The 26,458-nt window shown below is 57.1% G+C and overlaps 3 protein-coding genes and 1 non-coding gene across 21 annotated transcripts in view; 1 reads left to right on the plus strand and 3 right to left on the minus strand.

The window, feature by feature from the left end:
- Window positions 3,632-7,414, plus strand: RARRES2 (retinoic acid receptor responder 2). Of its 10 annotated transcripts, none has more exons than XM_018046618.1 (6): window positions 3,632-3,759; window positions 5,340-5,537; window positions 5,760-5,864; window positions 6,758-6,853; window positions 7,013-7,158; window positions 7,296-7,411. In XM_018046618.1, the coding sequence occupies exons 2-6, from the start codon at window positions 5,364-5,366 to the stop codon at window positions 7,378-7,380; spliced, it is 606 nt and encodes a 201-aa protein (XP_017902107.1). In that variant the 5' UTR covers window positions 3,632-3,759; window positions 5,340-5,363; the 3' UTR covers window positions 7,381-7,411. The 10 variants fall into 10 exon arrangements, with proteins under 10 accessions (XP_017902107.1, XP_017902110.1, XP_017902114.1 ...); XM_018046621.1 differs by having other exon boundaries at window positions 3,633-3,759; window positions 6,758-6,868; window positions 7,030-7,158; window positions 7,296-7,414; XM_018046625.1 differs by having other exon boundaries at window positions 3,633-3,759; window positions 7,033-7,158; window positions 7,296-7,414.
- The window catches only part of LRRC61 (leucine rich repeat containing 61), a 33,939-nt gene continuing 15,163 nt past the window's right edge, over window positions 7,683-26,458 (minus strand). Inside the window, exons 1-4 of one of the 9 annotated variants that reach the window (XM_018046791.1) lie at window positions 20,393-20,531; window positions 17,101-17,231; window positions 13,803-13,895; window positions 7,685-9,114 (exon numbers count right to left, since the gene is read on the minus strand). In XM_018046791.1, the coding sequence (XP_017902280.1) occupies window positions 8,172-8,957 (786 nt within the window). In that variant the 5' untranslated portion in view covers window positions 8,958-9,114; window positions 13,803-13,895; window positions 17,101-17,231; window positions 20,393-20,531 and the 3' untranslated portion in view covers window positions 7,685-8,171. Of the gene's footprint in view, window positions 9,115-13,802; window positions 15,300-17,100; window positions 17,232-19,800; window positions 19,934-20,251; window positions 20,532-26,458 lie in introns of those variants that run through there. The other 8 variants (XM_018046790.1, XM_018046787.1, XM_018046789.1 and 5 more) reach the window with 8 other exon arrangements.
- On the minus strand, window positions 9,111-13,796 carry ZBED6CL (ZBED6 C-terminal like). The gene is given in 5 exon segments (XM_018047476.1): window positions 9,111-12,972; window positions 13,064-13,157; window positions 13,159-13,208; window positions 13,210-13,274; window positions 13,277-13,796. Coding segments are annotated over 5 exon segments (696 nt in total). The 5' UTR covers window positions 13,365-13,796; the 3' UTR covers window positions 9,111-12,573.
- Window positions 24,320-24,391, minus strand: TRNAC-GCA. Its single transcript has one exon. It is a non-coding gene; the product is annotated as a tRNA-Cys (tRNA).

A 26,458-nucleotide genomic window follows, 5' to 3' on the forward strand; every position in this document is an offset into this window, starting at 1 on the left:
CAGGACATATAAAGAACTCCAACAACTCAACAACAAACAGACAAGTTAAAATATGGTCCAAGGGACTGCACAGTCATTTCTCCAAAGAAGGTATACAAATGGCCAATAAGCCCAAAAGAGCAGCTGAAAGGAATAGGAAGATTTGAAAAAGAAGCAAATAGAACATCCAGAAAAATTTTAATGGAACTTAAGATGTAATAGCCTGCTGAAAAGTGGATTACACATAACTGGATCAGAAATCAGTGCACACGGTAAATAAAGGTGAAGGATTTAACCTCCTCTGCTTGTCTCCATCTTCACCACCCTGGTTTCTGCCACGTTCATTACCTACTTCCATTGTCTCTCTCCTCCTGAGGGCGTCCTGCACCTGAACTTGTCTCCCCTCCACTCGCTGGCCAGAGTGAGTTTTCAACAACTCTATTTACTTTGTGATTTTTAAACTTAAAAAAAAATTACTTTTACACTGCAATCAACAAATTACCCAGATGGTATGAGACTGTACAGATACAAAGGGCATGCTGTTTTCCTCTCTGCTTCCCCTTTCCCCTCTCGGAGCCAGACAGTTTCTCTCCTCAGAGGCAACCACTGCCACAAGCTTTTTGTTTCTCCTTCTAGAAACATTCTACACATGTATGAGCACAGGTAGACACACGTCATTCGTGATGAGCACTTGAGATGTGGCCAGTGTGGCTGAGGTCTTGGAGTTTTCAAACAAGAGACCAGTGTTTCCCGTGTTGCTTCAGTCCACTGAATATTGAAAATATTTGTGTTCACTTTTCTGAGCAGGCTCTATGTAAGCGTCATGGTTACAGTTAAAGTCAGTTAGTATTTAAGGGCAAATGCCATGAAACATCACTGGTTTATGAGACTGTTGAAAGAAGTAAAAGACAATGGATAAGTTTGTTTGTTTGTTTGTTTGTTTTGCCAACACTCATTGCTTGAGTCATGGAAGGGTTTTACTAAGGTTTTCAGTAATGGGGCATCCCCAGGTGGCAGTAGCGGTAAAGAACTTGCCTGCCAATGCAGGAGACAAGAGATGGCGGGTTCAATCCCTGGGTCGGGAAGATCCTCTGGAGGAGGGCATGGCAACCCATTCCCGTATTCTTGCTGGGAGAATCCCCATGGACGGAGGAGCCTGGCGAGCTACAGTCCATAGGGTCACAAACACGACTAAAGTGACTTAGCATGAGCAAACATGTACCAATATTTTCCTGAAACTAAAAGAACATTGAGACTTCCCCGGGGTTCCAGGGATTAAGACTCTGCACTTCCAGAGCAGGGGTCATGGGTTCAATCCCTGGTCAGAGAGCTAGGATCCCACATGCCATGTGGCAATGCAAAAAAAAAAAAAAAAAAACCTCAAAAATAATGTTAACCAGATATTCAACATCAAAAAATTTAAATTAGTATAAGTTTTCTCACCAATATAACACTCCTATAACCAAGGACTTTCTAGGTGGCACTGCTGCTGCTGCTGCTGCTGCTGCTAAGTCGCTTCAGTCGTGTCCGACTCTGTGCGACCCCATAGACGGCAGCCCACCAGGCTCCCCCGTCCCTGGGATCCTCCAGGCAAGAACACTGGAGTGGGTTGCCATTTCCTTCTCCAATGCATGAAAGTGAATTCGCTCAGTCGTGTCCAACTCCTAGCAACCCCATGGACTGCAGCCCACCAGGCTCCTCCGTCCATGGGATTTGCCAGGCAAGAGTGCTGGAGTGGGTGCCACCGCCTTCTCCCTAGGTGGCAATAGTGGTAAAGAATCCACCTGCCAGTGCAGGGGACGTAAGAGACGTGGCCTCAATCCCTTAGTAGGGAAGATCCCCTGGAGGAGGAAATGGCAGCCCACTCCAGTATTCTTGCCTAGAAAATTCCATGGGCAAAGGAGGCTGGTGGGCTACAGTCCACGCAGCCGCCAAGAATCAGACAAAACTGAGCAACTGGGCACATTTTGAAATCTTTGTCAGAAGGACCCGGATATGTGAATTTCTGCTTTCAACTGTGATCTCCGGGAAGATCATTAACCACCAGTAAACAGCTAAGCACTGTTGCTGCTCGCCTGGGTCATCTGACGCTGAGCTCATGAATGTACCCTGAGTAACCCCTGAACTGAACTGAACAGTAACGGGGCTTCCCGGGCGCACTAGTGGTAAAGAACCTGTCTGCCTTCGCAGGAGACAAGGGTGTAGGGTCGGTCCCTGTGTCGGGAAGATCCTCTGAGGAGGGCATGGCAGCCCCGCCCTCATCAGCCCTGTGCTGCCCGCCACTCACGATCCTTGCCCCCACAGGCCGTTCTGTCGGCTGAGTGACCTGCCTGCGTCTGCACCTGGCCCCCACTCTCCTGCCTTGCCCACCCCAGGCCTGAGGCAGCCCCCGCTGAAGGTGGGGTCACTTTCCTGCCTTCCTCAGCACAAGGCCACCTTGTCTTGAAGCTTTCCCTGGTCACCCACTTCCTGGGCCTCCCCCAGCACGTGGCCCTGCTGTTTCTCTAGCCCCAGAGGAAGTTCCTGGAGAACAAAGACCCCAGCTCTCATCTCTGCTTAGTGATTGTTGACAACTCGCAGATGGGACTGAAATGTCCAAGGTGGGATTTCAGCCCCCAGAACTGGCTAATTGAAGGCGAGGATCTTTCTGGCACCCCCAGGGCACATTGCAAAGGAAGCTCTGGGCTCCCCGTGGAGAATCCTGCCAGGGGTGCCTGGGGAGGGGACCAAACACGGGGTCATCCATCCCTCTCCATACATCTCTCTGTTTAATCCTCCAAACAACCCCCTAGCGGGAGGGCCTCTGGCCCCCACACCACAGAGAAGGGGCAGAAGGTTCAGGGGTCCTGGTGGTTAAACCAGGTCATCTTCCTGAGGGCTTCCCTGGTGGCTCAGCTGGTAAAGAATCCGCCTGCAATGCAGGAGACCCTGGTTCAATCCCTGGGTTGGGAAGATCCCCTGGAGAAGGAAACGGCTCCAGTATTAGACCTGGAGAATTCCATGAACTGTGTAGTCCATGGGGTCACAAAGAGTTGCTCATGACTGAGCGGCTGTCACTCTCTCTCCGTGGGCAACGGGCAACGGGCAGAGGGCCTGGGACTTAGGTAGCAGCGGGTCTGGTGGCTGACACACCAAGTCCCAGGGCTTGTTCTTATTTGCTCAGCAGCAGCAGGAGCTGAGCCCTTGTTTTCCCCTGACCCCACAGCAGCCTTCGGAACCCCACCATGCCGCCCTTCACCCACACGGGAGACCCTGGGAGCCCATTGCCACCACAGATGGGACGTGATCCTTCACGCCTGATGTGTTTGCTGGTGTTGGAGACACCCTCCTTTTCAGTGTGTTTCCAAGGTGCAGGGGGACGGTTCAAATGACTCGTCGAGGTCTCCTGGGGTTTGAGGAAGTCTGGATTTCTGGGAAGAATTTTCTGGAGTGAGTGTCTTGGGGACTGCCTGGAGGGGCCTGAGGGGAAGGGGTCGCCCTGTTCCTGGGGGCAGGGCAGCGCCAGGGCTGGGGCGGCCCGCTGGGCCAGCGGGAGGGGACGGGAGGGGACGGGAGGGGACGGGAGGGCAGGGCCGGACAGCGCAGGGCGGGGATGAGGAGGGGAATCCCGGGAGGGCCGTCGGCCAAGGCCGGTCCCGGCGGGCGGGCGGGGAGGAGCCGCGGGGCGCTGGAGGGGGCCCAGGAGGAGGTGGGAGGAGACGGGCGCGCCGCGGGGGGAGCCTGACGGGTGCCGGGAAGAGGCCGGGACCGCAGGGGAGACCCCGAGGCGCGGGAGAGGAGGTGAGGAGGAGAGACCCCTAGGCGCGGGAGAGGAGGGGAGGCGGGGAGACCCCGAGGGAGAGGAGGGGAGGGGGGAGACCCCGAGGGAGAGGAGGGGAGACCCCGAGGGAGAGGAGGGGAGGGGGGAGACCCCGAGGGAGAGGAGGGGGTGGGGGAGACCCCGAGGGAGAGGAGGGGAGACCCCGAGGGAGAGGAGGGGAGACCCCGAGGGAGAGGAGGGGAGACCCCGAGGGAGAGGAGGGGAGGGGGGAGGGGGGGGGGGAGACCCGAGGGAGAGGAGGGGAGACCCCGAGGGAGAGGAGGGGAGGGGGGAGACCCCGAGGGAGAGGAGGGGAGGAGGGGAGACCCGAGGGAGAGGAGGGGAGGGGGGGAGACCCCGAGGGAGAGGAAGGGAGACCCCGAGGGAGAGGAGGGGAGACCCCGAGGGAGAGGAGGGGAGGGGGGGAGACCCCGAGGGAAAGGAGGGGAGACCCGAGGGAGAGGAGGGGAGGAGGGGAGACCCCGAGGGAGAGGAGGGGAGGGGGGGGGAGACCCCGAGGGAGAGGAAGGGAGACCCCGAGGGAGAGGAGGGGAGACCCCAGGGAGAGGAGGGGAGGGGGGGAGACCCCAAGGGAAAGGAGGGGAGACCCCGATGGAAAGGAGGGGAGGAGGGGAGACCCCGAGGGAGAGGAGGGGAGGGGGGGAGACCCCGAGGGAGAGGAGGGGTGACCCCGAGGGAGAGGAGGGGAGGGGGGGAGACCCCGAGGCGCGGGAGAGGAGTAGGGAGGGAGCGCGGGGCGGGTAAAGGGCGAAGCTCCGGAGGCCGGCGTTTGTCGGCTGCTCCGCGAGCCCTGTCCTGTCTTCGAGGCGACGGCTTGGCACCTTTGCCCGGCGGGGCCTGGGTCTCCACACCTGGGGCTTTCTGGTCCTCGGGAGGCTGCTCTGGGACAGAGTTCTCGGGGAGGGTCCGGCCCTCAGGCGCCCCCCACCCCAGTCACGCGGATTGAGGTGCGGGGTTGGCTGGCTGGGAGAGGAAGGCTCCAGAAAAGAACTAGGCAAGGGAGGGAGACTGCCTAAGAAGGCAGAGGAGGCGGGGTGGAGGAGGGACCCCCATTTTCTGGGGGCAGTGCGGAGGTGGTGGGGCCATGGCAACGGGCTCTTTCAGCACAGAGAGGGTTAAGTGGGCTCCTAAAGCCCACCCGCCCTGGGCCCCTCCCACATGTTTATGTCCTCCCCAAAATATTCAGCCTCCAGCCAGCCTCCATTCCTCCCCTCCCACCCCGTTTTGGGCCCCGGATGGTGTGGATGGGGGAGGCCCGTAGAGAGAGCTGGAGCAGGCCCTGCTCCCCAGCTGCTGGCCCAAGGACTGGAGCGGACCCAGCACCCACCTCAGACAGGGCCAACCTGGGCCGGCCTTGGAAACAGTGGGGCCGGGTGGGAGGAGAGGGACGGGCCAGGGGAACACAGGGGGCTGGGGACGGGGTCTGCAGGGCTACTCTGCGTCCCCCCACCTCTGCCCGGAGCCCACCAGACGCGGCCCCGAGACACGGGGCCCAGGAGCCGGTGGCTCCTCCTCCAGACCGACGCACAGTCCTCTGCAGGGTCCGGGAGACAGAGGTGAAGCCATGTGGCAGCTGCTGCTCCCACTGGCCCTGGGGCTGGGCTCCATGGGCTTGGGCAGGGCAGAGCTCACGGCAGCCCAGCACCGGGGCCTGCAGGTGGCCCTGGAGGAGTTCCACAAGCATCCGCCCGTGCAGTGGGCCTTCCAGGTGACCAGCGTGGACAATGCCTCAGACACGGTAAGCGCCAGCCCAGCGAGGGGAGGGCGGGATGGGGATCAGGAGACCAGAATGTGCCCCCCACCGAGAGCAGGTGCACCGATGCTTGGGCCCCAGCAAGACGCCCCGCTCTCCGCTGGCCCAGCCGCCTGCCCCTGCCCCAGGGTGTGCTGCTGGGAAGCAGGGACAGGTCACACCAGCACCTGCTCAGCTGGGCCGCGGGCCTCTCTCGTCTGTTGGCAGCTCTTCCCGGCCGGGCAGTTTGTGAGGCTGGAGTTCAAGCTCCAGCAGACGAGCTGTCGGAAGAAGGACTGGAGGAAAGCAGACTGCAAGGTCAAGCCCAATGGGGTGAGCTGACGGCAGGGCGCGTGCTCGGGGCAGGAGTGGGCGCAGGAGTGGGCAGTGGACTTCACAGTTGAAGAATCCTGAGGTTGGAGACCCTGGGGCGGGGCAGCCTCCCTGGCTCTGACCGGCCTGCCTGCCTGCACCCGTGGCGGTGATGGCTGTGGGTGGGCTGAGGGGGCCGCAACAGGCAGGGAGATGGACACACAGGTTCCAGAGCTGGTCCACTCAGGCTTCAGGTCACTGGCGGAAGGACGCCGTGGTCCCCACCTTAGGCCTAGTGAACTTCCCATTTCTCATGAGTTTTCAAGGGGACGATGGCTCGGCCTGGGCTGACTCCTAAGAGGGCTTGACTATCATCAGCCACCTTCGGGGCCAAGTCACTGCCATGGGGGTGATCCCTGGGCTCGGAGCACAACCACTTCGGCCAACCCCCAGTCCTGTTCCTGCGCTGGCTCGTCAAGGCTTCAGTCACCTCCCTCTGCTGAGGAGTGCTGGATTAGACTAGTGCTTTTCTGGACTTTTACACCAGGATCCCTGTGTTCAATTCAAATCTTGCAAGAAAACAGAACATACAAATAAATGTAACAGATGGCAGCGCAGTGGAAGCCAGGTGGGGAGAACCTGCCTGTGTCAGACACAGCCAGACACACAGACATACACACAGTTTGAAAACTAAGTGCCGCCTACAGACAGACACACACACACACACACACAGTTTGAAAACTGCAGGATAGTTCCGACTTGAAAATTCCCAGGCCAGAGCTAGGCTGCGCCTGGACCCAGCTGGCCTGCCAAAGGAACAGGCCCCACTGCAGGCTGGCCCTAGGTTCCGCCCTCACAGGGCTGCACGCCTCCCTTCACCCCTTTCCTCTCTGGCCTCCACGCCCGCTCCCCAGAGAAAGCGGAAATGCCTGGCCTGCATCAAGCTGGACTCAAAGGATCAAGTCTTAGGTCGGATGGTGCACTGTCCCATACAGACACAGGTTCAACGGGTGAGGAGGGGGCTGGTAAGGTGGGGAGAGACTGGGCCTTGGGAGTGGCCTGGATAAAGAGGTTTGGGGGTGGCGAGGAGGGGCTCTGGGCTCGGCCCAGACACTCCCTGGGAGGGAGGATGGGGGCAATAGGCGCTGGCTGGAACGGGGCGGCCCGAGTGGCCCTGTGCTGGCAGGAGCTGGACAACGCCCAGGACGCCCAGTGCAGCAGGGTGGAGCGCTTCGGCGAGGACCCCCACAGCTACTACCTTCCCGGACAGTTCGCCTTCATCAAAGCCTTGTCCCCCTGAGCTAAGGCCTGGCGGGTAGGCGGCCGGCCAGGAGGGAGGGGGACGAGAGGACTGAGAGGGCGCTGGAGCTGGGCTGCGGGAGGCAGGGGAACAGGGGCTGGGAGCCTGCAAAGACCGCCTCCCTCACGCCTGGCCTGTTTCTCTTCCTCTAGAAGTCACCCAGCTTCCTGGAAGGAAGGGAGGTCGCCAGTGAAAGCCTGCCTCCCTCCTCTGAGCCGGGGAGGGGCCACCCCCTGACCCCTGAGCTAATAAAGCTGCGCTCAGCTGAGTTCTCACGTTCCCTCAAATTCCCTCCCTCCCCCAGCTTGGCTGCAGGGTAGCCTGTGTGTGAGCAAAGGCCCTGGTGCTCCGGCCTCACAGGGAGGAAGCAAAGCCCTGAGGTGGGGGGCGGGGGGGGGGGGCAGGACCCAGCCGCCTGGACACCCAGAAAGCCACAGACGCCTCCTCCTTGCCCAGGGGAGACCAGAGGTGGGGGTGGGGGTGGAGGACCCAGGCTTGCTTTCAAGTGCTCCCTCTTGGGAAAACCAAGCACGCCCACATGTACTGATACTAATTAAAACAATTTAATAGGGATGAGCATGGGTGGGAATGGGGACAGTGGAGGTTCCAGAGAGACCCAGGAGTGACGGACACAGCAGAACCAGGGAGGTGGGTAAATGCAGCTTCCATGGCCAGCTGCCGCTGGTGAGCTCAGCCACAGCCTCTCCCAGAGCGGGCAGGGCAGGAGGCTGGCCTTTCCTGCCTCACCCAGCTGCAGCCTTAGGACCAAGCCGCTTTCTTCCTCCAAGTCTCAGGCTCATGGAGCCAGGACAGGCAGCAGCTGTAGCCGCGGAAGGGGCCAGGGACCTCCTCCCAGGCGCTTTGCTAGGTGGTGGCAGGACAGCATCAGGCTGAGCCGGCTGCTTGGGGAGGGCCCAAGGGAGGTACAACTCTGACGGATGCGTGGGGAGTTTTCCTTGAAGGGCAACAAGCAGTGGGACAAAACCGTCCAGACAAGCAGGGAAGCCACCGAGGGCCCCAGGGCGCCTTCAGAAGACGAAGGAGGTGGCAGCGGCGCCCGCGGGGCTGAGCGCTCGCGCGGCCTGGGCCAGGCTGTCCCGGGCCTGGCGGTCCAGGTCGTGGCACTCCTGCAGTGTGTCCTGGAACTGGCGGCAGGCCTCCTCCAGGATGGAGCTGCTGCGCGGGGGCCAGGCCTCCCAGTAGCCAGGCTCCACCCAGGGCTGGGCCTCCGCAGGCCGGGGGCCAGGGGCGCCAGGGTCAGGGCTCAAGGAGCTGTCGAGGTCCCGGCACAGCTGGTAGAAGTCGCTGCCGCGCCCGCTCACGCGCTCGCCATCGAGGACTTTCAGGCCAGGCAGCAGCTCGCGCACTGAGGCCCAGTAGCAGGGGCTGGTGCACAGCGGGTTGCTGAGCCGTGCCAAGGGGTCTCGGAGCCGAAGGCGCTCCAGACCCCGTAGCCCCGCCAGGCACTGCAGCTGCGCGGGCCCAGCCAGCAGGTTGCCCGCGGCATTAAGACGCTGCAGGTTCTCGCAAGCGGCCAGGGGCTCCAGGCTCGTCAGCCGGTTGTCAGCCACGTTGAGCACGGCCAGCTGCCGCAGGGAGGCCAGCGGTCCCAGCTGGGTGAGCGCGTTGCCAGACAGGTCCAGCCACTCGAGGCCCAGGCAGTCCCCCAGGCAGCCCAGGCCCACCAGTCCCAGGCCCCGCAGCTTGAGCAGCAAGATGGACTCCAAGGCGAACTCGCCCGAGCGCGCCTTGAGCAGCTGGGGCGTCACGTGCACCCCGTCAGCCTCTCCCGACTTCTCGCCCCGAGGCTCCATGAGACCAAGTGGGTCTGGGGGGCCGGGGGTCAGGCAGCTGCGATGTAGATGCCGCTGGTGGTCAGCGGGCTGCTCACCACACGGGTCGCCCCCTCCACTCGGCCTGGGCCAGGGTTGGACGCGTCTCCTACACCCTCACTCGAGGGCCAGCAGGTCCCTAAGGAGAGACAATCGAACAGTGAGTGGGCCTCTGAGCACCACAGACCTGCAGCAGGGGACGCGTCCGTGACCACCAGTCCCCTGCCGCCAGGGTTAGCTGCCCAGCAGGACCGGAGGACTCCAGCCCAAGGCGCAGGAGGGCCAAGACCCCACAGCAGGAACTGGCCAAGCAAAGGCCCCCACCTGAGGGGGTCCCAGATGAAGTTCAGGCCCGACGTTACAACCCCTCCACGGCCCCAGTGTGCACAATCTCATTCCTTTCCTTTTTCGGTAACTGCTCGTATCACAAATTGAGACGTTTCTTCTCAAACCCTTTCAATCTATTTTTGAATAGACACAGGCCCCCAGAGTCACCAATCTCCTTTGCTTCCTTCCTGGGAGTGCCCTGCTTTTGCAGACACAGCTGAGAGCACATGAGCCTTGCCTTATTCCCTCCAAGGTGTTCTCGACTCGATTTTTTTCAACATCAGCAATGAACTCAAAATGGGTTCAGGGTTCCATGGTCCACCCTGGTGGCAGCTGTGGGGGCTGAGCGCCCAGCCTTCAGTCCTAGACGAGGAAGCTGGGGTTGACGGAGTGAGTGGCAGCACCGCCAGGCCCCATGCCTTTGCTCCCCTGACCCCTGCCCGACAAGACCAGCGCTTCACTCTGGCCTCAACAGAATGTCCCTTCCCATAAGCCAGAGAGCATGGTTCCAGCCACAAACATGACGCCGTTTCCCAAGTAGGCAAAGAGGGGCTGGGGAGGGAAGGCAGAATAGTCCGGGAAGCCGTCCTGAAGGCAGGGGCAGGGTGGCCCCAATGCTGTCTCCGGAAAAGGGGAGGGAGGGGACTTCCAGGCCGCCAGTGGCCTTGGGACGGGCAGTGACCCAGGGGCCACCGAAAGCCCAGAGCCCAAGGGAGGCGGCCCAGGGGGAGGGGCGGCTGCCATGCCAGAGGAGCACAGAGGGGTCAGGGTTCAGGCAGAGAGGAAAACCACCAGAGACCTCTGTTCCAAGTGGCAGCTCCCCAACCTGCAGACCAGCCAGGCGCAGGCCAGACAGGGTGGTGCCCGGGGAGAACCACGGGGTCATTCACTCCTGCTGTTTACAAAGCCCGGGTCTCCAGGGCCGTGGTCAGGCTCCCAGGCTGTGTCTCCATAGCAATGCCACTTATCCCCACCAAGGAAACCAGACCCAGAGCTCCTCCCACACCCCCTAGGAAGCTGTGGGGGCTGCCAACACATCCCACCCCCACCCCACCTCTAAGAAGGGGGTCCCACATCTTTAATCTTCAGCGGCCCAGCTCCGCCTTCATTTCTAGCAAAGTTTCTATCCCAAAGCACGGAGGTACCTGATGAGAAGCCTGGCTCACTCTGCAGAAGCGTCTGCTAGGGTTTGCTTGTAAGGAGCGTGGCGACGGGGTCACCGCCGCATCAGGTTAAACCTGATCTGGCCCACAGGGCGGGGGGCACATGAAGGGCACTGGAGTCCTGCCATAAATGCAGGAGCCAGAGGCCAGGCCCCCACGGCAGCCAGGGAGCCACAGAGAGGGAGGACGCGGCCTCGGAGCTGGCCATGTGACCAGACGCCCAGGTCCATCTCAGGCATGTGGGTGCAGAAAGGATGAGGGGTGGGGTGCTGATGGTGCCAGCCTCAGGAGGCCGGCTTGAGTCCAGGCAGACGGGGTCCGGGCGCCGCCCAGGAGCAAGGTGTTGCCTCTGCCATGTGCCCATCTCCCACCCACGAGAGGACAGGAGTGACCCACCCACAAGCCGCGACCATCCAAACATCTGGGGGACCAAACTGCCCCTGGTGGGGCACGGCTGCTCCAGAGCCCGAGCCCCCGAGCTCAGGACCCTCAAGGCTCTCACCCCTGCCTTCCGCCCGCCTCCTTGCACACCCCCTGCTGCTCCAGTCCAGGTTTCCCTTCTCCAGGAATGTGGAGAAGCCGCAGGGGGTGACGCCACACCAAAGAGTGCCTCTCCTGAGAGCTGACCAAGGGATGGCGGCACCGACCAATAATACGTGGCCCCCAGGACAGCCCACCCCCCACCCCCGCACACATGCCTTCCAGCAGCAGGGGAGAAGACGCCACCTGAGCAGAGAGTGGAGGTGACTCCAGCTCACGCTGTTGCAAACACTGAACACAAGCCACTCAAGGTTTTCTTCAAGAAGGAGCCACATGACCCTGCTCAAATGAGCACACAGCAGACTGACCAGTACCGAGGGTTACAATCTCAAGGTAAAGAGTTCACAGAGACTGCTGAGCAAAAACGATTACCATGAATTTCTCCTGCTGCCTACCATTCTCAGTAACTTCTGAATGTCCTGCAGTGAACTAGCCACAGTGACTCGGCGGGAAAGAGGGGACACGTTTCCGGGGCTCGCCCCCATGGCCGGTGCCAAAGTGCAGGTTAGCCTGCTGCCTCCCAGCCTCCACCACCTTCCCTCCTCAGAGCCCGGCTCCCAGCACCTCAGAAGAGCTGGATTCACGGCTCGTGGGACAGACAGGCCCTCCAAGCCTCACCCTTTCACCTTCTCCCACCCAATCCCACCAGCACTGGGACTCACAAGCCCCCAGGGCCTGCGCCCGGCCCTAAAGGAACTCTGGCCAGTGGGTACCAGAACATATGCCCTTCCTGGCTTCCTGAGACCACTGTCACTGTACAAACAAGAAACCCTGAGGTTCCCAGCAGCCTGGAAACAGACTACAGGTGGGAACGGCTGTGAGAGGAGTCTCAGGTCTGCTCCACCACATGCCTGCCTGCAGGAGCTGGGCAGTCCAGCCCCCCAGGGCTCTGGCACCCAGGATGCCCTGGAACGGATGGAGCCGAAGGAGACCGGCGGGTGCATGGGCACGTCCCTCTTGAGGTGGCTGCTGTATCTTTGGGGCTCTTTCCTTTGCCAAGAAGGGTGGCTGAGGGCATTCCCCTCAGTGCCCGCAGCACCCCCGCCTCCCCAGCCCCGGGCCCTCTGAGAAAGCCGGCCTCCAGGGCCGTCACAGCCAACACAGGCCCTGCGTGTGGGCCCTCCCTCCCCGCCAACGCTTTAAAGGGGCACCACAGCTGTACACCAGGTGGGATGGCTCGAGTCACCGAGGAACACGGCCCACCTTTCCACACAACACACCACTGGCAGTAACACAAGCAGTGGGCAGATGGAAAACGGCTTCTCCCTGAAAACAAAACTGGCAACCTGGCCAGAACTGAGAAACCGTCCTCATTCTTCTCAAAGAGGCTTCAGAGTTTGGCCATCCTAGGACAGGGCGCTCTGCCCACTTCTCTTATCTAGGTAGCCATCCCCCGGGGCAGCTTTCTGGGGCTTCTGAGCGCTCAGACTCCCAGCTCTGCCCCTCCTCGGCCAGGTCTCCGTGGGGGGCGGGGGAGAAATGAGGGGTGGGGGGGCGTCTGGCTGGAGAAATGCTCCAGGTTGGTCTTCAAAAGAAGATGCTTAACTGTCTCCACCAGGAGCAGGGAGTCATACTCTATGATGGTGGGGCTGCCCAGGGAGGCAAAGATGCTTGCCAAGGAGGTGCTTGTCGGCAGGAGAAGGACAGGACAGATAGGTGGTGGCCAGTCTCGCCAGGGCTGGCCAGATGTCCCGCCGCTTCTTCCAGTAAGCCAAGGGGTCCTCCTGGGCACTCACTGTCTCATTCTCACACGGGTGCTTCTTGATGATGAAGCTAGCCAGGTGGCTCTCCGTCGAGAGGGAGGCATCGCTCCACGCAGAGGCCAGCAACCCCACACTCTCCAGCCACTCCAATAGGCTCTTCTCGCTCTGGCCCAGTAGCGAGGACCCAGAGGAGGGGGGGCCGGCCTCTCTGCACTGGCTCCCCCGGGCCCTTCCCTTCTGCCCTGGGGCTCCTAGCGCCTTTGTTGCTCAGGGTGGCCTCCACCCGTCCAGCCTTGGGGCCCTGCAGGGAAGGGGAGGGTGGCACGGGCTATTCAGACAGCATGAGCTCCTTCACCTTGTACACGAGAGCCTGCTTCCAGTGGTCCGTGTTCACCCCCTCGGGGAGGATGGTCTCGATCCTGCCCTTGAACCGGGGGTCTAGCAGGGTCCTCGCGGTGGAAGAGCTCGGTAAGCTGTTGGTCCGTGGAGAGCTGCAGGGTCCAGGCCCTCGGCCGGCCTCACAGCCGCACCCATCTCCCGGGCGCTCCGTTCCTCGAAGTGCCTGCACTCCGCTCCAAGGAGACATGCGGTAGCGCAGCTGGGGGCGGCACCGGGTGGAACGCGGCCTGGGCGGCATGCGCCTCCGCGGCCGCCATCCGAAAGAGCCGTGGGCACAGGACCAGGCTGCCGGTCAGGCTTCAGGCGGTGGCCTGGAGACAGGGCGGCCCCGAGACAGGGTGGCCCCCGCCTTGCCCAGCCGCTGCTTCTCGTAAACTCGCGTGGCTGCCGCTGCTGCGCCACCAGCCACTCCAGCCGGCGATGCGCGGACACCCTCTGGTCCGTGGAAGTTTCTCACCAGGAAGCCCGGGCGAGGGGAGACGGGTCCGAGAGCCACAGGCCGAGCTGTCCCCGCAGCCTGTCCTCCGGATCGCCGCCCAGGGGCAGGCCGCGGACCCCGAGCACCACCTGCCTCCTCGGGCTCCCCCACGCCCCCTGCCGGCCCCCCGGTGGGCAGTGACGCCCACGGAGTCCACGTCCTCGGACTGGCTGCCACGGAGACGGTGAGGTAGACTCGGACGCCCTCGGCCCCTCACCTGCTCTGCCATTGCCTCGTGGAGCAGGGGCTCTGCTTTGTGGGAGAGGAAGGCCGGAGGCGGTAGCAAGGGTCCCCCGGCGCCACGAACCTCCTGAAAGGGTGGAGACCAAAGGAGAGCTCCAGGGCTGGGCTACAGAGGAGCTCCGCGGTGCTCTGGTTCCAGGCCCAGGCCTGGGGCTGCTTGGGGGGCATACATGCCACCTGGGTCCTGCCCGACCACCGTCAGGGGAGCAGCAGGGTCATCTCTGGGGGAGGGGAGCAGGTTGGGGAGGCCCACGCGGAATCATCTATCCATCTCTATCTTCCAGAGGCGAGGCATCAGGTGCTGGCGTGGTGACGGCAGCCCACAGGGATGTGGCGGCTGGCCCACCAAGGCCAGGCCCTTCTGCTGCTTCTCGGGCGGCCCTCCCCACTGTCCCCCGGGGCCTCCCGCCTCCAGCCCTGTGCTTCCCTGCCAAGTGATGGGGCAGATGTGAGCATTGGGGCTGACCCTTCACTTCGCCAGGCCTGACGCTCAACTGGCATGGGGTGTGGGTGACCCAGCGGACATTCCTGCAAGTTGACAGTAAAGAAGCACCTCACGTCGGGCGAGGGCCACTAACCCGGGAACAGCCTGGGTGCCCAGCCCTTGGCCTCAGCCTGCATGGTTCTCCCCAGCTTCTGCAGGCACAGCAGTTTCGGGGCCATGCGGCCACTCCCCCCCACCAGGAAGCAAGTGTCTCTTCTTCCGCTTCTTGAGGTGACGTGCCTCTCTGGCCAGATGGGGTATAAGGATGCCGGCCGACCTCGCCTCCTCACCCTCGCTGGGCTGGCCTGCCTCCAGCCTGTCCGGCCTGGCCAGGGCTGAGCATTGGGTCCTCCGCCTCATACCGTCTGGGGCCTTACACCTGCACACCTTCTCCCCCCGCTGCACAGGGCACTCCTGGACAGGAGGCCATGGGGCCCGGAGTCTCTCCTTCAGGGTGGGCATGACAATCTGCAGAGGGGGCAGCCGAGCCAGGCCCAGGCCTCCCCAGGCAGTGGGCCCGTGTCCTCACTGAGGACACCGAGGCCCAGGAGACCTCCCTCCTGCCCCTCCCGGAAAGCCTGGTCAGGCGCGGGGACCCACAGGCTGCTGGGCAGGGGGCGGGTTCTCTTCCTCTGCTGGGAAGGGTCCCTCCCAACCATCTTCTGGGCACTGGAGCTTCTGTTCTTCCGGGGGCCACTGCTGGCCTTCTCCTCTACGTCTGCAAACTCAAGCTTGACCTCAGTCTCTGGAGGTGCTGCCTGGCACCCTGGCCGAGTCCACAAGAGGCGTTAGTAGCTCTGGCATTGAACTTGGAGCCGGGAAGAGCCAGAATGGCGGGTGGGGTCACGGGTCTAGTCCTGGAGGAGTCAGCACACATCAGGGGGCTCTTGTCCCACGGATCCTGACGTCTGCTTCTTGCGGGGCTTTCTGGCTTTTTCTACTTCTGACATGCCTGGGAGCTTGGGGCAGTGAGAACATGGGCCTGGGCTGGAAGGCAAGCGGAAGAGGATGGCTCTCGTCTAGTGGGCTCTCTACCATGGGCACCATTGCGGGGGGACGTGAGGCCAGAGGTGGGGAGAAGGGAGCGCCAGAAGACCTGAGGAGTTGTGACCACCAAAGATTAATCCCAGGACAGAGCTCTCCAGACCCCACCCTCCTTGGCGAGGGAGGCCTGACATTCACTCTTCCGGACCCAGCGGAACCGCGGCCCTCAGCACCTGAGTGGTGTCTGTGTCCATTTTCTTTGCCAAGCTAATGCTGTTTCTTTTTTTTTCCAGTGTTTATCCAGAACCTAGTAGGCACTTGACAACGTTTCTGTGTGCTGGATACAGTATACAGTAGGCAAGGTCCCTGCATGCAGGTGGGCCCCCAGGCTGGCGGGAGAGGCAGACGTGAATGAAACTCTCACTCACACGACAGGAAGAGGAGAGCCCCAGTGCGGGCTGTACAGGGGCACCTCGGGGCTGTGGGACCCCAGGGGGCTGACCTCACCACGATGTAGGGCTCCAAGGCGCCGGGCAGGCTTCCCAGGGAGAGCCATGGGTGCCCACACTGTCAGCGAGGCCATGGGAGCAGAGGGGTCCGGGCTCAGCGTCCAGGGCACCCACGGGGCCCAGGAAAGCAGGGGCATCACTCGGTCCTGCGGAGCGAGGCAGCCTGAGGGTTCCCAAGCTCCGTCAGGGCACAAAGGACGGGGCAGCTCCTGACGCTGGCGACTCAAGCCTCCAGCATCTCCTCCCCTCAGAGCCCGCTCTGCTCTGGGTCCGGCCCCCACCACTCCCTGGCACTGTCCCCCACCGACCCCAAGGCCCCCGGTGACCCCGACTCCTCTGCACCAGCCCCACTCACCCCATCCTCTCGGCTTTGGACAGCACGGTCTCCTTGGCTTCCTGTCACTGGAGACTCCTTCCCAGCCTCTGCCCTGCTCCCTCGTCCTCTGCCTGCCCCTTAATGGCATTTCCTCATCTCTCCTACCACGCCCTCCCACCAACTGGGCCCCTCCACACCACCGAGCAAGCGAGTGCTGCATCCCCCAACCCTGCCTGGCTCACGACCCCCTCGCGGGCTGCCCCTTGCCCACTCTGCCTGCAGTCAGCTCAAACCAGGGCACAGACTCCGGTTCACCCAGACGCTCAGAACCCACACCCAGGCACTGTCCTCAACCCCTCTGCACCCCCCACATTGATTTTCCTGGAGATGAGATCAAATTCAGGGCTGCTCTCAAAAGAAAAGAGGCACGAAGAAGTCAGGGACGAAATATGCAGAAAGGAGAAAAGAAAATGAGAGGGAACGTGAAAGGCCAGCAAGCGAGGATGTGTCTCCTGGGAAAGAGAGGGTTCAGAGGAGGATGGCGGATCCGCCCCGGGGCACCTAAGGAGGAGGTATGCACATTCCTCCAGCCCAGGACGAGACGCAGGCTAACCGAGGAGATTTAAGCCAGGACGTTCTGACTCAGTAATGTGAAACGTTCAGAAGGGCCATCAGGGATGGCAGGATGGCCTTCACTGGTGACGAGCTTGCTGGGCAGCTCAAGGGAGGTTCGGCCGTGAAAGCGGGTGGACGGCTCGACACCAAGGAGCCCTGTCCAGCGGGAGAGGCCTCAGGAGTACCAAGAGGAAACTGCCCCAGCCCATCACTCGACAACCGAGTCAGCCACCACCCACACCGGGCGCCTGGAGCCCACTGGAGGGGATGCTGCGGAGGGGCCCAGTCGAGGCACAGATGAAGGGCCAGATGCTGTCGTGGTCCAGAAGAAGGGCTCTAGATGTCAGAACCAAAACGGACTCACCTCTGCTCTTATTTTGACTGAAGAAAAGGAAACCCAGAGCAGAAACATAACGCTCCGTGGCACAGCAGAGGACCAGAGCGGTCTGCCAGTTCCGTCGCTCTTGGGCCCGCAGAGCAGGGTACTGGTCCCGCCTGCACTCACAGATGGGGGCAGAGAAAAGCATAACACCTGTGAGTCAGGCTGCAGCCCAGGGCACACCCCAACGCCTTCACCTGAGGGCCCAAGTGGACCCCAGGGCACCAATCCTGATCCATCCCCGACCAGCCTCGTCCCACCAGTCTGTCTGTATTCTGCGAACACCTTTGATCCACTTGACTATTTAACAAAACTTCATCAGTATCTACTGTGAGCCAGCAATGTGCCCTAAACATACACACACAGGAGAGGAACTGTCAGCTGGCACACGGGGCTCAGGATGACAAGACAACTTGGGAACAGCAAAGCAAGCGGGGCGAGCACTGCAGAGCCCAGGCAGGCTGCCCAATAGGCACACCGAGTCTATGACACTGGAGTTTAGTGCTGTCTCCGGAGGGTGGCTCCCCAGGGGCTACTGCTTGAGGAACCCTGTCTCTGGACAGAGCCCTGGGCGCATCAGGAACCCGGTGGCACCCACAGTAAAGCGCCCCTTTCTCTCCACCGAAGCACAGCAGGATGAGAGCTGCGGAAAGCCGGCCTTGAGTCTACACGAATCCAAAGTGTGAAATTTAAAAAGAAAGTCATCCACAAACTCCAGGACTTTGGTTATTAGTGAGAGGTTGTTTGTGACACGTCTCATAACAGCTGACACACACACCTTCAAGGATGATGACAAGATGGACAGTCTGGGGCTGAGCTGGGGGGTGGGGGGAGACCCCATAGAGGCAGGCCTGGCCCTGAGAAGCGAATGGGGGGCAGGGGGGAGGAGGAGCAGGTGATGGTGGCGGGACTGCAGGTGAAGGGACAGTTTGGAGAGCCATGCGGGGGGCAGGTATGCTTGGGCCGCTGCGTGGAGGAGGAGGGGACACACAGGGCCTCCCCAGTGGTCCTCCCCACTAACCCAGATCAGTTACAGATGTGGCGATTTTAAGGTTCTCCTGCAACAAGTCTTCAGGAGTAGACGTGACAGGTACTGAGCTAAAGATGAAGATCCATGGAAAAGTCCCCATAGAAACGGAGGGAAAACACTGGCAGGAGAAGAGAGGGGAGGGTGGTTGCCCAGGCAACACACTATGGGGAGGGTAGAGGAGGAGCAGTCTCCAAAGGTGCCCGACGGGCAGAGGGCAGAGAAACACCTAAGTGATGTTAGGGAGGGCCAAGGGAAGCCCTTCCAGAAAGGACAGACAGGGTCACTTCAGTGGGATGAAGTGGCTGGAGCCCCCGGCTATGCAGTGAGGAGCAGGGGGTGCAAGCGCTTACAGTGTCAAAGGTTTAGGAGGGGAAAGGCTTAGCTCCATCTCAAGACAGAGCAAAGGTGCAGTGGGAAGATAGTGAGGACTGGTGGCAGGGGCCTCCGGAAGGTGAGGGGCTCAAGGCACAGGTGCGTGGGGCGGGGGGAGGTGGAAGGGGTTATCCTCAGAGACAAGAAAGAATCTATCTTTCCCCCCTCCCCACCCCAACACAGCAAAGAAGGATGCTGTGGTGGCAGGCAAGTCCTTGAGGGTAAGGGGAAGGACCCAGGCAGTTTATGTCCAGGACCCTACAGACTCCCAAGGGGAAGCCATATACTCAGAGAAACAGCAACCTGCTGGCTGAGCCTGAGGCAGGCGAGGCCTCGGCACTTAACACAGGCGCTGGCTCCACGGATCAGAGGTTTCCTCACCACCTTTACCAGTGGCTTCCCAGGTGGCTCAGGGGTAAAGCATCCACCTGCCCAGGCAGGAGATGTGGGTTCAGTCCCTGGGTCAGCAAGATCCCCTGGAGAAGGAAATGACAACCCACTCCAGTATTCCTGCCTGGACAATCCCACGGACAGAGGAGCCTGTTGGGTTACAGTCATGGGGTCAAAAAGAGTCAGACATGCCTTAGCACCTGAACAACAACTCTTACCAGGCCTTTTCCCACGCGCAAGCCCAGAAGGAAAGGGGCCACTTTTCTATTTTTCCTAGGCCTGCCTCACCCCAGTGCCTTGTTTGCAACTCAGCCTACCTTGGGCATTCAGGACCTATGCCAGAGAGACGTCTTCACCCTGCTCAGTCACCAGCCCCCACCTCTGTCAGCCTGTGCACTGGGCGGGTGGAGGGTGGGAGGGGGTGGTGCCAGCCCATCCCTGCCAGACCTGCAGGGGACTTCAAAGCACTGGATGAGCCTTCAAGTCCCGGGCTTCTCATTCCCCTGCCCACTCAAGCTAGGAGGAGATGAAAGATGGTGAAGAAGAGGATGGGACTAGAGGAACACATGGATGTAAAAGCCTAGAGCAAACCACCGTACATTTCCGGCTTTGGTCCCAAGTGCACACTTGGTTACACGCAAACCCTAAAGGAGAGGCTTGAAACAAACATGCATCATTAGATTTCATCATATGCAAAAAGTGACACAAAATGAGGTGTTTTAAACTACACACACTTGGCTCTTTTCTGGGAGGCTGCTCTCCATAGTGGATTGAGAGCATGAAGTTCCAGAGCCAGTCTATGGGGGCTTAAATCCTGCCTGTGGGCGAAGAGCTGTGTGTTCCTCCCGCTACTGAGCCTCGGTTTCCCGTCTACACAACACGGAGAACAGCACCTGCCTCACTGGCTTGTGAAGGATTAGTGATGTTCGGTTCATGTCAGTTCAGTCTCTCAGTCGTGTCCGACTATTTGGGACCCCATGGACTGCAGCACGCCAGGAATCTCTGTCCATCGAGGCAGTGATGCCATCCAGCCATCTCATCCTCTGTCGTCCCCTTCTCATGTCCATCGAGGCAGTGATGCCATCCAGCCATCTCATCCTCTGTCGTCCCCTTCTCCTCCCGCCCTCAATCTTTCCCAGCATCAGGGTCTTTTCCAACGAGTTAGTTCTTCGCATCAAGGTATCGAGCGACAGTTCCAGGCATAGACTGACTGATGGACATGAGCCCTCTGTCCAGAGCGGGCTCTGAAGACGGGGGAGATCAGGCCGCCCGCTGGGCCGAGGTCAGGACAAGCCGCCTCAGCCCCTGGAATCCAGGGACCGCCACGCCCGCTCTCCGGCTTACCTACTGCCGAGAGTCAGGCCCGCCGGCAGGACCGACGGAGACGGGACGCCGGCGCCGCTCCACCGGCACCGGCCGCGGCCCTGCAGCTGGGAGCAGGGCGCCGCCTCCCACCCCCTCGCGCAGCGCAGCAGCTGGACCTACCAGGAGGCGCCCAGGGCCCAGCACAGCCAAGGGGGAGGAGTCCAGGTTCCGGGGTGGACTTCCGGAAGCGACAGCCCAAGGGATCCTCCGGGCCCACCCACGTCCGGAGGCTCCTACGTTCCTCCTGCCAGCCGTCAGCAGGGAGTGCGCAGGCGCGGCGGGCCCCGGCCGGAAACGGTGGGGTCCCGCCGGCTCCTCCGCCGGAAGTCGCTCATTGCTCTGCCCAGATAGACTTTGCTCTAGTTTAACGGTGCTAGTTTGGAGGGGTCGGGGAGGGACTTGTTTGCTTGTTTATAATCGTGCTAGTTTAACTCTATGGTCTTGGAAAAAGCGCTGGCATGAGCTTTGGGCCGATGGCGACCAAGTCTTCCTTTTCCACTGGCCGATCCCCAAGGTCCCTTACACCCCGGGGCTTTTAACCCACCTGAACTTGACTTTTGTGCATGATTTCAGACGGGGAGTTCATCTGACCTTTTTTCCATTTAGAGAGCTGATCCTCCTGCAGTGTGTATTGCTTCCTCACTGATTACTTCTGCCCCCTACCTCCGCCTTCTTTCACTCCCATAGGCATAGGGATCTATTCCTAGGCTCCATATTCTAATGCATTTTTATTCTATACTAATAGTCTCTCCCTGCAGGAATACATTTCTGGTTTTTAAAGGTATGATTTGGATCCAATCAATGTCCCAATTTTAAGTGTGCATTGCAGTGGATTTTGACAAATTTGTTCACCTGCAGAACCACCTTCGCAATCAGAGTACAGGATATTTCTATCCACACATACATCCAGTAATAATAAAGTAATAAAGCACTTCACCTTTTCCCAATGAACCTTCCACCCTGTGCCCCAGGTAAGAGCTAATATGCCATCTGTCATGAAAGACTGGGTTTACATTCCCAGCTGCTTCATAAAGATGGCACTACAGACTATGCAGTTTTTATGTATAGCCTCTTAGGCTTAACACAATGTTTCCGGGATTCAGCCATGCTGATGTATGAATCAGGAACGCATTCATTTTTATTGCTGAGTAGAATTCCTTTATATGAATGTAGCATAATTTGTTTACCCATTTACCCTTTTGAAGACTTGGATTCTTTTCAATTTTAGGATATCACAAATAAAACTGCTATGAATAGACCTGTCTTTGTGAGGGTAGAGGTTTTCATTTATCTTTGGTAAGATAGGAGTGACCATGGTGGGGTCTATGGCAAATCATGCTTAACTCTGTAAGAAACTGCCAAACTATTCTCCAAAGTGTTTGTGCCATTTTATATTCCTAGGAACAATGTTCAAATTGCCTCCAAATCCTCATCAGCACTTTATTGTCAGCCCTTTTCATTTTAGTCATTTGAATTTCCAGGTGAATAATAATGGTGATTACATTTTCAGGTGCTTATTTGCCATTTATCCGTCTTCTTTTGTGAAGTGTGGTTGCAAATTCTTTGCCTACTTTAAAACATTGGGTTTGTCTTACTGTTGAATTCTTTATATATTTATATTTGGCTCAGTTCATTATATATTCTGGATATATGCACTGCAGATATTTTCTCCAAACTTTCTTAACAATGTTTCGAAGACCAGTAGTAGAGATGGCACTGTCTGATCTCACCACCATCACCCCCACACAGAGGAACCAGAGATCAAATTGCCAACATCTGTTGGATCATAGAAAAAGCAAGAGAGTTCCAGAAAAACATCTATTTGTGCTTTACTAACTACACCAAAGCCTTTGACTGTATGGATCACAACAACCTGGAAAATTCTTCAAGAGATGGGAATACCAGACCACCTTACCTGCCTCCTGAGAAATCTGTATGCAGGTCAAGAAGCAACACTTAGAACTGGACAGGGAACAACCAACTGGTTTCAAACTGGACAGGGAACAACCAACTGGTTTCAAACTGGGAAAGGAGTAAGTCAAGGCTGTATATTGTCACCATCCTTATTTAACTTATATGTGGAGTATATCATGTGAAATGCCAGAATGGATGAAGCACAAGCTGGAATCAAGATTGCCCGCAGAAATATCAACAACCTCAAATAGGAAGATGACACCACCCTTATGGCAGAAAGCGAAGAGGAACTAAAGAGCCTCTTGATGAGGGTGAAAGAGGAGAGTGAAAAAGCTGGCTTAAAACTCAACATTCAGAAAACAAAGATTATCACTTCATGGCAAACGGATGGGAAAACACTGGAAACAGTCACAGACTTTCTTTTCTTGGGTTCCAAAATCACTGCAGATGGTGACTGCAGCCATGAAATTAAAAGACTCTTGCTCCTTGGAGGAAAAGCTATGACAAACTGAGACAGCATATTAAAAAGCAGAGACATTACTTTGCCAACAAAGGTCCATCTAGTCAAAGCTGTGTTTTTCCAGTAGTCATGTACAGATGTGAGAGTTGGACCATAAAGAAGGCTGAGCACAGAAGAATTGATGCTTTCAAACTGTGGTGTTGGAGAAGACTCTTGAGAGTCCCTTGGACTGCAAGGAAATCAAAACAGTCAATCCTGAAGGAAATCAGTCCTGAATATTTATTGGAAGGACTGACACTGAAGCTCCAATACTTTGGCCACCTGCTGTGAAGACCTGATTCATTGGAAAAGACCCTGATGCTGGGAAAGACTGAAGGCAGGAGGAGAAGGGGACCACAGAAGATGAGATGGTTGGATGGCATCACCAACTCAATGGACATGAGTTTGAGCAAGTTCCAGGAGATGGTGATGGACAGGGAAGCTGGCGTGCTGCAGTCCATGGTGTCGCAAAGAGGCATGACTGGACAACTGGACAACAACAACAACACTGATATAAAATTTAATAATGGGGCACCTGGGAGGGGGCAGCTGAGGTGAGGGGATGGAGGGGAGCTCTCTGCACTTTCTGCTGAGTTTTTCTGTAAAATTAAAACTACTCTGAAAAATAAAGTCTATTAATTTTTTAAAGTGACAGCAGCAGGGTTATTTGGATTATGAATCAGAGACCTTGTGATCTGTGTTTAAATGATCTAACTCTGAGCCATTATTATCTAAAAAGCATCTTTCCACCCATAGCACAGCCAGTCACCCAGATGTTTGTGGCTTCCAGAACCTGGGGGTCTGCCCCATGGCAGAAGCATGACTTTCCCACCAGGTCTTCTTCCCACCCTCTCCCTCCTTGCTTCTGGCCCTGTAGAGGGCACTGGCTTTGATAATCATATGTGCATGCTAAGTCGTTTCAGTCGTGTCTGACTCTTTGCGACCTCATGGACTATAGCCCGCCAGGCTCCTCTGTCCGTGGGATTCTCCAAGCAAGAACACTGGAGTGGGTTGCCATGCCCTCCTCCAGGGGATCTTTCCGTCCCAGGGATTGAACCTTCATTTCTTAGTCTCCTGCATTGGCAGGCAGGTTCTTTTATCACTTGCACCACCTGGAAAGCCCATGTTCAGGCAAAATGCGCTTGAGAATCATCCAGTGTCATCTCTCCCCAAATGTGTCTGATCGGGTAGATAGTGCTGTCGCGTAGGAAGAGCAGAGAATGTGTTGTTTTTCAAATAAAAGTATTCGGATTCGTCCCGAGTCTGCAGAACACAGCTGCTAATTCAGTTGGCTCCTTGGACCTTCCTAACTACTTGAAAAGAGAAATAATAATATAAATAACAATTGGAAGAGCTGACCAAACACACACAGCTCTTAAGGTCAAGACAAAGCCTCTAACGCTGGATGAGGAAAACTTCCAACCATTTCCTGAGTCAGAAGATGACCTTTCCTACCTTTCCTCTCCTCTCCTTACTCCTTCCATGTTCAGTTTGCTAAGCCCCCCTGGAGGAAAGTAGCCTAATTTAAAAAGCCTCCCAACAAGCAGGGTTGGGGGTGGAGGTGAAGGTTGGTGGTACTGAGATCTAATCTACAGTGACCACGTGTGTAGTCTCCAGATGGAAAGAAAATCAGCAGGGGGCACCCGGATTTGAACCGGGGACCTCTTGATCTGCAGTCAAATGCTCTACCCCTGAGCTATACCCCCAGGCCATTCTAGGTTCTGGACTAGCACCAATTCACTATGTCATAACACCCAGGTATGCAGTTGACGGCAATCACCATCCATTCTCCGAGAGCCAGTGGGAACCTGTAGAACAGCATCCCTCAGTAATGCCCTCTGGTCTCCAACCTCCCCTGAGCCTCCCACAAAATACTTCTTGGATGATTTCTCTACAGACTATGTCAGCTGTTTTGTTTTTTTCTTCCATGTGAAACTAATTATCTCATCCATATACTTTTTGTCCTGTGGGTTTATACCTTTTTACTGCTTTATTATCGTTGTTGTTCAGTTGCTAAGCTGTGTCCAACTTTTTGTGACCACACGGATTGCAGCACACCAGGTTTCCCTGTCCTTCACCATCTCCTCAAGTATGCTCAAACTCATGTCTAGTGAGTCAGTGATGCCACCCAACCATCTCATCCTCTGTGTCTTCTCCTCCTCTCCTCAATCTTTCTAAGCATCAAGGTCTTTTCCAGTGAGTCAGCTCTTTGCATCAGGTGGCAAAGTATTGGAGCTTCAGCTTCAGCATCAGTCCTTTCAATGAATATTCAGGGTTGATTTCCTTTAGGGTTCACTGGTTTAATCTCCTTGTAGTCCAAGCAACTCTCAAGAGTCTTCTCCAGCAATCACAATTAAAAACCATTAATTCTTTGGCACTCAGCCTTCTGTGGTCCGACTCTCACATCCAGACATGACTGCTGAAGAAACCACAGCTTCAGCTATACAGACCTTTGTTGGCAACGCGATGTTCTGCTTTTTAATATGCTATCGAGGTTTATCATAGCTTTCCTTCCAAGGACCAAGTGTCTTTTAATGTTGTGGCTTCAATCACGATCTGCAGTGATTTTGGAGCCCAAGGAGATAAAGTCTGTCACTGTTTCCACTTTTTCCCCATCTGTGTATCATGAAGTGATGGGACTGGATGCTACAATCTTAGTTTTTAGGAATGTTGAGTTTTAAGCCAGTTTTTTCACTCTGTTGTTTCTTGACCTGAATACAGGTTTCTCAGGAGACAGGTAAGTTGGTCTGGTATTCCCATCTCTTTAAGAATTTTCCACAGTTTGTTGTGATCCACACAGTCAAAGGCTTTAGAGTATCAGTGAAGCGGAGGTAGATGTTCTTCTGGAATTCTCTTGCTTTTTCTATGATCCAATGCATGTTGGCAATTTGATCTTTGGTTTCTTTTCTAAATCCAGCTTCAACATCTGGAAGGCCTTGGTTCATGTACTGCTGAAGTCTGGTTTGAAGGATTTTGAGTATTACCTTGCTTTCATGTGAAATGAGCACAACTGTATGGTCATTTGAGCATTATTCAGCATTGCCTTCCTTTGGGATTGGAATGAAAACTGACCTTTCTACTCTTGTGGCCACTGCTGAGTTTTCCAGATTTGCTGATATACTGAGTACAGCACTTTATTATTATTTATCATAATTAGGAAAATGTTATTTTTTAAAATTGTATAAGTGAAAATATAGGCACTAATAACTAAAATTAAGTAGCTGTGTGGCCAGAACCATGAACCATGCATGCATTTCAAAATTTTTTAAAACTTGATACTTTGGTGAGAAGAGTAATTGAATAATAAAGTTGTCTTTACTGATAGTTTATAGCATTATAAAATACATTTTTTAGGTATAAAGAAAAATAACTTCCAATCTAGAATTCTGACAAGGTCAGGTGCATTTAGGGTGTTATGGCTGTAAACTCAATCTATAATTCTGAACCCAGGTAAATGGACACTCAAGCAAGAGGACAAAAGAAAGACATTTCAGATGTGTCTAACCTAAGAGCATTAACTGGATCAGAACCTCAATGAATTAAGGAGAAAGAAGGGAGATGAAGCCAAAGAGAAACAAGGAAATGTAAAGCTGAAGGATGACTCCCCTGGAATATCTGGAGCCGCCTTCTCTCCTGAGCTACTTGCCTTTGTGGGGCCAATCTCTGATTCCTCATCTGCAATATACGTGTAATAATACAACCCCCTGGGCTGAATTTTTCTGAGGCAGACTGAGATCTTTAGCTTGAATCGGGCTGCTTCGGACAGAACAGCT

Source organism: Capra hircus, chromosome 4 (genome assembly GCF_001704415.2).
Source record: "Capra hircus breed San Clemente chromosome 4, ASM170441v1, whole genome shotgun sequence".
NCBI classification, from domain to species: Eukaryota; Metazoa; Chordata; class Mammalia; order Artiodactyla; family Bovidae; genus Capra; species Capra hircus.